The following is an 11241-nucleotide window of genomic DNA, read 5'->3' as shown; positions in this document are numbered from 1 at the left end:
CTCCCCCAACGCCTCGAATCACGCGTTGTGTCGCCTAGCGACCGCCTTGCATCAACGCTCTGAGCCAATCACAGCGCCTCCACTTCCGACGCTAACCGGACGCGGCCTCTGATTGGCGCCTCTCAGATTCTCTCCAGGCCAATACGTTTGATTGGCTCGTGTCCCGCAAAAGCCTCGCCCTCCCACCCACGACTTCAGCACGCAAGTTTCCAAGAGCGCTAAGCTGACTCCGCTGTTTATTGATACAAGAATGAGGTTCACTGGACAGTCAGGGCGTCCAGGTCCCTGAAAATCTCAGAATCCCCGGGCTGGGAGGAAGTACCGTCTCCTCCAGTTCTCCCATTTTACAGGTGACGTGGCCAAGGCTTACGAAGGGTTTGAGCCAGGCTGGGGAGGTCAAGGAGCCCCGTTGGCCGCGCTCAGCGCCACGGCACGCTGGGCCAGGAAGACTTTATTCTGCGCCTCCTGGAGTAAAGGGTAAAGAGAGGCGGGGGTGAGTCAGACCTTATCTCCCCTGTGTTCTTTTCCATATTCCCCAGGACCCCTTCCCGGGACCCGGCCTGGCTCACCGTCTCTATTTGCCGTTTGAGCTCAGAAATGAGGCGTCCATATGAGTTAGCCAGGGCCAGGGTATACGCCATCAGGATGCTAAGAGCACAGGAATAAAAGCCACTCCCCAGAAGCTCTTAGAATAGCTTCAATGTATGGATCCTTAGAAACAGAGGTCTGGACCCCCCGCCCCTCCTTCACACCTGGGAGTCCAGGCCAGCAGTCCCCTCCTTTCTTCAGACCCAGGAGTTTAGGCCCCCAGCCCCTCCTCCCTCATTCGCGAGTTTAGTTCCCTCACTCAGAGGGATCTTGAATCCTCCCTCAGATTCAAGAGTTTGGGCAGCTAGCCCTCTCCTGTCTTCAGATCCAGGAGTTTAGGCCCTCAGCCCCCTCCTCTCTTGGACGCAGGCATCGGAGCCCCCAGATCACACACGTTCAAACTGAAACCCAAGAGTCTGGGTCCCCTTACCTGGAGACCAGCAGGAGGGGCACAGCAAAAGCTTGAGTCCCCAGGAAGAAGAGAAAGTTCTGAGTGATCTGAGGGAGTCTGGAAATAAACTCAGGGATCTGGGCCCAGATGGACAACTTCCCCCGGAATGGACCACACAGCTTAGAAGGCGGGATCCTGAAGTCAGAGACAGGAAGAGCTCAAGGATGGCCGAGAGTCGGGGTCCTGGATGAGGGTGGAGGGAGGGACGGAGAGGCAGGCACCTCTCACACTTACAGGAAGATACTATAAAGCACAGGAACGGCGGAGACGGCCAGACCCAGGAGAAGGACCATGGGGAAAAAGAAATTCGCCGTGGAGGCCCGAAAGGTGCGGGAGGCCGGGGAGCAGGTGGAGAAGAGGACCAACTGGCAAGGGAAGAAGGGACTCTGAGACACAGGCGTCTGAGCTAGAGTCTGTTTCCCCATCCAGGAGTCCTGCCCCTGGCCCCTCCTCATTCAGGATCCAGGAGTCCCCAGGAGGCGGGGAAGAACCTCAGACCTAAAAGTTGGGATGCCCTCGAACCCCTCCTCCCACATCCAGGAGTCAGTCTTCCAGGTCCTCCTCTCTCAGGACCCAGTAGCCTGGGACCTTAGCATCCTCCTCCCTTAGGACCTAGTCACATCCCTCAGTCCCTCCCCCAATAACCTGCAACTCCAGACCCGCGCTCCCCACCCCTCACCTTTTTCAAATAGAAAAGCAGCAGGAACTTGGCTGTGTTGAGCAGGGGCAGAAGAGGGCAGAAAAAACTCCCCACCCAGACCACTGTCTGCGCGTAGATGAGCCCCAGCACCTCGTCGGGCACCTGGAATTCCTGGGTCCCCAAACGACCCAGCGCCCCGGGACAGAGACCACAGAGCATCCTGAGGGGCGGGGCCGGGAAGAGTCAGAGGCGTGCCAACCAGCGGTTTCCCCGCCCCCGCCTTTTTACCCGCCAATCAGAAGTGATCCTGTTTGAGGGGCGGGGCCAGTGGGATGTAACCACCTAACACACGGAGGGGCGGGGTCTGCGGATTTAGGGCCGAGAAAGGGAGCGTAGGCGGGACTAGAAAGGGCGTGGCGAAGGGGCGAGGCGTGGTTTAAAGGGGCGGGGCTACCGCGAGGGGCGGGGCTCTCACTTCCGCGGGAACTGGATGAACAGCGTGATCGCCAAGCCAGTCAACAGGTCAAAAAGCAGGAGTTTGTACATCTCCTGCCCCAGCCGCGTCTCCCAGCACTGAGGAAGGAAGAAAGGGGTGAGGATGACCTCAGAACCCAGGCACCCAGAGGCCCAAGCATCCGAGTCTCTAAATCACGAGCGTATGAGATGCTTTCTCTGGAGGTCTTCAGTTTTTCAGAGCGCTCCTCCCGCCCTGTCCTCGGGTGAGGGTGTTCCAGCACCCTAGCTCCTCTCTCCCAAACCAGGAGTCTGGATTGAGGACCCCTGTCCTCACCGGAAGTTCTTTGTAACTGTAGCCACAGCGTTTGCACGCCTCATCCTCTGCGTTGCCCACGCAAGTGATCTGTTTCCAGAGAGACAGGAGCAGGACCAGCAGGGAGGCCAGGCGGAGAAACACGGTCCTGGCAAAGGAGAGAAAGGGGGTCAAGCCCGGACCGAGTGCCAGGCCCCGCCTGTGCAGAGCGTGCTCGCGAGTCTCCCCACTTCACAGATGAAGAAACGGAGGCTCAGTGACAGAGAGGCGGGGTTGAAGCAGGGTTTCCGTGTCTCCTCTGCTGGTACCTCGACACACCGGCCCCATTATCGCCCCAGCCCACCCCACCCCCGAAGGCTGGAAAACCTGAGCAGGATTAAAACGATCTGGTGGCTCCTGGTGTAGCCCTCTAGCTGCGCAATGAGCTTGAACACGGGCGGCAGCACCAAATTGACCCCGGAGATGAAGATGGGTGAGAGATAATCCACCCCGAGCTCTAGCAGCAGCATCTTCTTGACAAGAGGCGACTTCTGGGAGGGAAGGGGGGCCAAGACAAGAGGCTCTGGGTTCCTGGAGGAGCCATGCTGGAGGTGGGCCCCCAGCCTCCAACCCCGCCACCCCTCCTCTCTAAGATCCCAGGAATGTAATTTCCAGCCCCGCGGCCCCCCTCCCCAGACCCCTCCGCACCTTCAGCTGCATGGTGGACACTGTAGCCCAGTAGATGCCATAGAAGGCGGCCCCGAGGAGCGCCACCACCAGCAGGTTGAGCAGCACCCGCACCGACCACACCCTGGCGTGCTGGCCCAGGGTCCGCACGGCAGCCCTGCGCCGCACATCTGCCTCCTCCAGCTCCACCTGAGCCCAGGGAACAAGTCCGCTTGGGTGCCGTTTCCCCAACTACACGTGGTGGAGCAACACCCTTCTTTTGTTTCCGTTGTTTTTATCCTCACCCGAGGACATTTTTCCATTTTTGTTCAGATGGAGTGAGAGAGGAAGAGAGAGAAACATCGACATGAAAGGGACACATTCAGTGGCTGCCTCCCGCACGACCCCAACCCGGGCCGGGGACCAACTGCAACCGAGGTAGGTGCCCCTGACCGGAATCGAACCCAGGACTCACTGATCCGCTGGCCGACGCTGAGCCAAACCGGCCAGGGCTGTAGCAACACCTTTCTAAGGACTTGTATAGTCTTGTCGCAGCCTCTCTAGGGCCCTCCAGGTAACTAGGTCTCCAGGCCCAGTCCTTCCAGGCCCCGCCCCTCCTAGGCCACACCCAGTACTCTCCTCTGGTCAAGCCCTTTCTGGCCACACCCTCCTCAATTTTGAATCAAGCAGCTTTAGGCCCCGCCTTTTTCCTAATACTAGCCCCCCACCCCACCCCCGCATCCTTTGACCTCAGGCCTGACCTTGGGCCTCCTCCCAAACCCTCCCCAAGGCCTACCTCCTAAGGAGAAAGCTCCGCCCAGCGTCTCCCCTGAAGTCCCTTACGGGGGGGCCTAGGCCCCGCCCTTTCAGCTCGGTCCTCCCGGGTCCCAACGCGCGGTTGTAGGCCCCGCCCCCTAAACGCACCTGCAACTCAAAGCGGATGAGGCGCCGGCGCAGCTGCACGTGGACATCCCCGCACAGGCCAAAGTCCCAGGCGGAAAACACCCGGTGGCTGTAGCTGGTCAGAACTCCGGACTCGGCCAACAACGTCTGCTTCAGGCCGGGCACCGAGCTAAGAGATGGGAGACCCGGGAGACAGGGTGTGGCAGGACAATCGGAGCGAGGAGGGGCAAAGAGGGGAAATACACGCTAAGCCTGGGGAGAGAGAGTCAGAGTCCTGGGAGCCACCGACCGAGAGATTCCGACATAGGCCCCGAGGAGATCAGACACCCAACAGAGGTAGAGACCTAGGAGATAGGGATGCAGAGCGAGAGAGACAGAGACCCTGGGGAGACAGAGATGTAGATGGGGGCTGAGACCCCAAAGCGTCAGAGATTCAGAGGAAAAAATTAAATAAGAAAGAGGAAAAGATCTAGAAAGAGGGAGTCGGAGCCTCGGAGGGGAGACACCCAGAGAAGCAGGTGGAGGAAAAAGACTCAGAGAAGTGGGGGTAGGGGGGAGGTGTTAAAGAGACTAAAGAGCCCTGGCCGGTTTGGCTCAGCGGTTGGAGCGTCGGCCTGCGGTCCAGAGAGACCCGGGTTCGGTTCCCACTAAGGGCATGTACCTCGGTTGCAGTTTGTCCCCGGCCCCGGTTGGTCGTGCGGGTGGCAGCCACTCGATGTGTCCCTTCACGTCGATGTTTCTCTCTCTCTCTCTCTTCCTCTCTCTCCCTCCCGCTCTATCTGAACAAAAAAATGGAAAAATGTCCTCGGGTGAGAATAAGAGAAAAAAAAAGAGAGACTAAAGAGAGGGCAGCAAAGACCTGGGGAGGTGGACAGCAGACCAAAGGAAAGGAAAGAAACAGAAAACTGGGCAGAGACGCCTCTCCACCTGCCCTGCCCTGGTGTAGGCCTCCATCACCCCTGGATGCACCACTGCACAGGACTTCCACCTGGTCTTCCACCTGTGCTCTCAGAACCTGCTCTCTGTTCCCGGGCCAGCGGGGCCTTCTTTTGAATGCAGATGAGCTGGGATTCCCTCCCTTCTTGTTTGTCCAGTCTAGGTTCCTTCATAGCATAGCCAGCCAGGGCCCACCCAATCTGGACCCTACTTCTCCAAGTTCAAATCCTGTCCCGCCCCCCATCTCTGCTCCTCCCTCTGGCCTTTCATTTCCCACATCACTCCAAACCTCTGGCCACCAGAGGGCCTTTGCACTCTCAGCTCCCCAATCCTGTTCCCAGGTCCAGTTCCCAGGACCAAAGCCTGTTTTTCTCAATAAAGTTTTATCGGAACACACACACACACCCACTCGCTTGCAGACGGTCTACGGCTGCCTTCGCCCCGCAACTGCAGACTTCAGTTCAGACAGAGCCCATGTAGCCCGCAACGATGAAAATATTTCCTACCTGGTCTTGACTTCTTTTCCTCCCCTATTTTTAGTGATTACATCAAAACTTATATAAAGCCAATGTAAGCATTACATTGAAAGAATTACATGCTAATTCAAAGTAAGCATTAGAAACACTACATTGGATTTTAGTAATTTTTGTAATTTGTCTAAACATTTTCAAAATCAGTTCATTTCTTTTTTTCTCCCTCCCTTCCTTCCTTCCTTTCTCCTTCCTTTCTTCTCTTCCTCTCTCACTTAACTGAAACCTACCAGGTGTTGGAGAAATGGTGTATCATTGGGGTTAATTTTTTTTCTTTATCCTCACCCGAGGACATTTCTGCATTCATCTTCAGATAGAGTGGGAGGGAGAGAGAGAAACATCGATGTGAGAGAGACACACCGACTGGTTGCCACCAACATGACCCGGACTGGGGCCGCGGACAAGCGCAACTGAAGTACATGCCCTTAGCAGGAACCGAATCTGGGACTCTCCGGTCCGACGCCTGTCGCTCTAACCGCTGAGCCAAACCGGCCAGGGCTCAATGGGGTTCATTTTATGTGTCACTCTGGCTAGGCTGTGGTACCCAGACCTTTACTTTGTTGTTGTTGTTAATCCTCACCTGAGGATATTTTTCCATTGATTTTTAGATAGAGTGGAAGGGAATGTGGAGAAGGAGAGAGAGAAACGTCGATGTGAGAGAGACACATCGATGCCTCCCGAAAGACCTGATCGGGGCTGGGAATTGAACCCGAGACACTTCAATTTTCGGTCTGACGCTCTAACTGCTGAGCCAAACAGGCCAGGGCACTTTACTTTTTTTCTTAATCAGAAAAAAAAAAAAAAAAAAAAAAGAACTGCCCTAGCTGAGTAGCTCAGTTGGTTAGAGTGTAGTTCCAATACACCAAGATTTCAGGTTCAATCCCTGGTGGTCAGGGCACATACAAGAAGCAACCAATGAATGCAGAAATAAGGGGAACAAAAAAACCAACGTCTCTCTCTCTCCCTCAAAATCAATTAATAGTTTTTAAAACAAGCTGATCTGCTCTGGCTGAGCAGTGTCAGCACTCGGACTGAAGGGTCTCAGATTCAATTCCCAGTCAAGGGCACATACCTGGGTTGCAGGTTCAACCCCTGGTCTTTATTGGCGTCATTCGGGAGGGCAACTATCGATGTGTCTCTCTCACATCGATATTTCTCTCTCTCTCTCTCTCTCTCTCTCTCTCTCTCTCTTTCTTTCCCTCCCTCCCTCCCTTCTACTCTCGCTAAAAATCAATGGAAAAATATCCTCGCCTGAGGATCAACCAAAAAATTAAAAATACAAATAAGCCCTGGCCGGTTTGGCTCAGCGGTTGGAGCGCTGGCCTGCGGACCAGAGAGTCCCGGGTTCAGTTCCCACTAGGGACACGTACCAAAACAACAACAACAACAACAACAAAACACAAATAAAAGGAACTGGTCCCTCCGCTGTCATCCCATCCCACCTGTTTCCTACGTACTCCTGTGTTTTGCCGGTCAGTTTGTTCTGCCGTCTTTCCTGCCTAGACCAGTGCCTGGCACAGCAGCTGCTAACAGACGTTTGTTGCATGCACGAATGGACAAGCGGTTCGGTTAGCACTTCTCCCTTCCAGAGGAACTGTGATGAACTCGCTTCCTTGTTAATAGCATACCTGCCCCACTAGCCACCGGAAGAGGACACCTCCCATCTCTGTCCCCTGGCCCTGCGCCCTTAGGAAGCATTTTAAACATGGATTTTGACGCAGAAAGAAAGGGATCACAGAGTGAGACTCCGGAATCCTGCCGAGGGGGCTTCGACCACACTGCACCCCCCCGGGTCTGGGGTCTGGGCGTGCGGGGTGTCACTGACCGGCGCAGGATAAGCAGCAGGGATAGGAGGCCAATGACGAAGGTGGAGCACAGGTAGGTGACAGCCAGGCGCGGGCGCGGCGGGTAGAACCCATAGAAGAGAGGAGACCATTCTAAAAATCCCTGCGGAGGTAAGAGCGCAGCGGGGTCACCGTAGGGCTGGGGGGTGGCGATCAGGGCCTGGGGTCAGGGCCCTCAGAGAGGGTCTCCCAGAGGGGCCCCGGGCACTCACCTCTCCCGAGAGCAGGTTGAAGAGCTGGGAGGAGAAGGTAATCAGGCCCTGGGGGTGGGGGTTGTAGGAGCCGCAAGGCGAGGAAGGGCCGGAGCCAGGGGGATCCGTGGGACCCCCGTCCAGCCAGGTGGGCAGCAGCGTCATGCAGACCTTCAGCACCGAGGCCAGCACGTTAAGAAACAGCAGGAAACGCAGTAGCAAGAAGTAGGACTCGGTGCCCACGCCAAACTGGCCTGCAGGGGGCGGCAGACAGGTCCCGGGTCCTTTTTGAATCCTGATCCCGGCCCCTTTCCCCTCAGACCCAGGAGTCCAGGCCCCCAGCCCCTCCTCCCTCAGACCCAGGAGTCCAGGCCCCCAGCCCCTCCCCCCTCAGACCCAGGAGTCCAGGCCCCCAGCCCCTCCTCCCTCAGACCCAGGAGTCCAGGCCCCCAGTCCCTCCTTCAGACCCTGGAATCTGGTCCACCCCAAGATCCCAACCCCAGCCCCACTGCACCCCCAATCCTCTTCAGTGTCCATTCCCAGGGCTTCAAGGTGTGCAAGCCTTCTCGAATCTTCTCCTTGGACCTCCGAAACAGCAGGGCCCAGTAGGCTACTCTGGACCTCGAACCCCGAGCCATTTGGTCCCTGGCGTGGCTCTGCCTGGGAGAACACAGAGTCATAAATATAAAAGGTTCCCAAATGGAAACCACCAACACGTAGCAATGCCCCAACAGTACATTGTGGTGGGCTCCCAACACGGACCCGCTACAAGCAATAAAAAGAAACACGTGGCCCTGGCCGGTCTGGCTCAGCGGTTGAGCGGCCTGCGGACCAGAGAGCCCCGGGTTCGGTTCCCACTAGGGGCACGTACCAAAAAACAAAAACAAAACAAAAAAAAACACGTGATGTTAACTGAGCGAGGGCAGCCAGGCAGAAGGCCTCCACTGCGGGGATCTATTGACAGAAGCCCCAGAGGAAGGGCAGGAGAACCCTGCCCTTCAGGGATGCAGACCCAGGCGGGTCAGCTCTGAAGAGGAGCCGGACGTGATCATGTGTACGTCTGGGAAGTTCTCCTGAGGTGGGGGGGGGGGGGCGACAGGGGAGAGGCACGTGGGGTGCTTTGGGGAGCTACACTGTTGTCTCTCCCCCTAGGTGGGGTTCACCCGGGCTCTCACTATAGAAAACTCTTTGAGTCTGCCCATCATGTTTTCTGCACTTTTCTATAGGCAAATATCAGCATAAAGTAGACATACACCCCCCCCCCCAAAAAAACCCCACAAAATAACAGAAACAGAACGCCCAGCCAGTGTTGCTCAGTTGGTTGGGTGTCATCCCATGCACAGAAAGGAAGCCAGTTTGATTCCCAGTCAGAGCACACGCCTGGGTTGCAGGCTCCATCCCTGGTAGGGGGCACGCAGGAGGCAGGTGATCAATGTCTCTCTCTCTCTCTCTCTCTCTCTCTCTCTCTCTCTCGTTCCCCCCCACTTCCTCTTTCTCTAAAAATCAATTTAAAAAAGGAACAGAGGAAAAAGGAAGGAGGTGTGAGATTGTGCTTTATAATGATAGATAGATGTCTGGTCTTTGTACTTGTCCCTGGGGCAGAGCTCCAGAATCCTGGGAATCTGCTCAGTGTTGAGAACGTTTAAGGTGTCTTGTGTTACTTAGGTGGCTTTTGGAAGGCACCTAAGGGTGGGGTCCGGTGGCCAGGGGAGCCAACCCTGGGATGAGACGGCTGGAATGTTGGCTCCCACACCCCTGTCCTGGGAGGGAAGACCTGGAGTTGACTCGGTCACCAGTGGCCAATGCTTTTTACTCAGTGGTGCCTACACGCGAAGCCTTCGTAAAACCCCAAAGGACGGGCTCACAGGGCTCCGGGCTGGTGAACGCGTGGGGACTGGGCAGAGTGGTGACCTCGGCCCCACCGCCCTCCCCACGCCTTGCCCTCTGCATCTCTCTGCCTGGCTGTTCCCGAGTTATACCCTTTACAACAACCACTGACGCAGTGAGTCACAGGTCTGAGATCTGTGAGCCGCTCCAGCAAATCAAACCCCAGGAGCGGGTCATGGGAACCGCCGGTCTATGGCCAGCCTGTAAGAAGCTCAGGTGACGGCCTCGACTGGCGACTGGTGTCTGAAGCGGGGGCAGTTTTGTGGGACTGAGTCCCCAGGTAGGTGGTGTCAGGGGGAGTTGAGCTGTGTTGGGTCGTGTGGGGAAATTGTCTCACGCACAGTCTGCAGGGGGAGGGAGGAGGGAAAGGAGTAGAGAGCGGCAGGCCTGGGAGAGCAGGACACTAAGCAGAGAGGACATTCAGCACCAGATCTCACGCAGAAACAGCGGGAGGCAGAGGCTGGGCGGGAGAGAGGGCACCGGTGAGAGGAAGAAGTGAGACCCGGCCACGGAAGGACAGGGATCCTTGGAGTCAGAGAAGCGGTACACGCGGGGAAGAGGAGACCCAGAGAGACAGCTCCGAGAGGCAGGGGGAGGTGGAGACAGAGGCCCAAGTGGGAGGTGGGCCTCACCTGTGTGCCCGTCGGGCCTGCATGGGCCAGGGCAGTTCCCGGGAAGGGGGAGGTTCCTGCAGGTCCTTCTCAGCAGCTTCTGCGAGGGTCTGGATGTTCCTCTCTCCGTCCTCATCTTCCTCCAGCGTCCCCCAGGGCAGCACCCCAGGGCCTCGGTACCGGAGGGAAGCGGCGCTGGGGAGTTGATTCAGCACCGAGGACAGCGATGGGCCTGGGCAGGAGGGCAGGGGGCTGGGAGAACAGGAGTCCAGGCCCCCAGCCCCTCCTCCCTCAGACCCAGGGGTCCAGGCCCCAGCCCCTCCTCCCTCGGACCCAGGGGTCCAGGCCCCAGCCCCTCCTCCCTCAGACCCAGGGGTCCAGGCCCCCAGCCCCTCCTCCCTCGGACCCAGGAGTCCAGGCCCCCAGCCCCTCCTCCCTCAGACCCAGGAGTCCAGGCCCCCAGCCCTCCTCCCTCAGACCCAGGGGTCCAGGCCCCAGCCCCTCCTCCCTCAGACCCAGGGGTCCAGGCTCCCAGCCCTCCTCCCTCAGACCCAGGGGTCCAGGCCCCCAGCCCCTCCTCCCTCAGACCCAGGAGTCCAGGCCCCCAGCCCCTCCTCCCTCAGACCCAGGGGTCCAGGCCCCCAGCCCCTCCTCCCTCAGACCCAGGGGTCCAGGCCCCCAGCCCCTCCTCCCTCAGACCCAGGAGTCCAGGCCCCCAGCCCTCCTCCCTCAGACCCAGGGGTCCAGGCCCCCAGCCCTGCGTCCTCAGACCCAGGAATCAAGCACCTGGCCCCTCCTCCCTCCGTTCCAGTTTGCACCAGCCAGGCCCCTCCTACTCCAGGCCCCGGGAGTCCAGTCTTCAACTTCCTTTTCCCTTTTATTCAGGAGTATGGGACGTGGTCCCTCTCACTTTTCAGATACCAAGAGTTCTAGCCCCTACCCCAGACTCCTCCCCGGGACCCCGGATTCCCAACCTCAGGTTCCCTTCTCGTCTAGAAGCATAGGAATTGAAACCCCTCCCCCTCCTGCCCCCCACCCCCATTTTCCACTTCCATGGGGTCTTCTGCCAGCCCAAGGGGTTTGACCTGGCCCCCACCTGCTCTGGCTCCCCATGGTGCTGGCCACCCTCCGGCGGAGCCCCAGACCTCGGGTTCCCACGCAGGGCTGTCTTCCATGGCCCCAGGAGCAGTTGTTTCCGTGTCCAGAGGGCAAAAACCCAGGGGGAGGGCGGGGCTGGGGCAGGCCG

The 11241-nt window shown here is 58.0% G+C and overlaps 1 protein-coding gene across 1 annotated transcript; it reads right to left on the bottom strand.

Moving 5' to 3' along the window:
- Positions 1–219: 219 nt before the first annotated feature.
- On the bottom strand, positions 220–11170 carry TMC4 (transmembrane channel like 4). The gene is made up of 15 exons (XM_036275284.1): positions 11092–11170; positions 10017–10227; positions 8012–8157; positions 7519–7751; positions 7288–7409; positions 4018–4165; positions 3136–3303; positions 2815–2978; positions 2470–2596; positions 2155–2252; positions 1719–1899; positions 1274–1404; positions 1019–1174; positions 570–648; positions 220–465 (listed from the first exon to the last, which is right to left on the bottom strand). Exons 1-15 carry the CDS (start codon positions 11168–11170, stop codon positions 397–399), a joined length of 2112 nt encoding a protein of 703 aa, XP_036131177.1. The 3' UTR covers positions 220–396.
- Between the last annotated feature and the right edge of the window lie 71 nt (positions 11171–11241).

Source organism: Molossus molossus, unplaced genomic scaffold (genome assembly GCF_014108415.1).
Source record: "Molossus molossus isolate mMolMol1 unplaced genomic scaffold, mMolMol1.p scaffold_m16_p_21, whole genome shotgun sequence".
Taxonomy (NCBI): domain Eukaryota; kingdom Metazoa; phylum Chordata; class Mammalia; order Chiroptera; family Molossidae; genus Molossus; species Molossus molossus.
The sequence above is the reverse complement of the archived record's forward strand: the minus strand, read 5'-3'. Positions and strand labels throughout refer to the sequence as shown.

Excerpts from the sequence above, each read along its gene's own strand:
- TMC4 (XM_036275284.1), bottom strand. The coding sequence starts at position 11,170 with ATGGAAGACAGCCCTGCGTGGGAACCCGAGGTCTGGGGCTCCGCCGGA. Across the intron at positions 8,158-10,016 it reads CAGGCCCGACGGGCACACAG|GCAGAGCCACGCCAGGGACC; the intron begins GTGAGGCCCACC and ends GTGTTCTCCCAG. Across the intron at positions 7,410-7,518 it reads TCAACCTGCTCTCGGGAGAG|GGATTTTTAGAATGGTCTCC; the intron begins GTGAGTGCCCGG and ends TTACCTCCGCAG.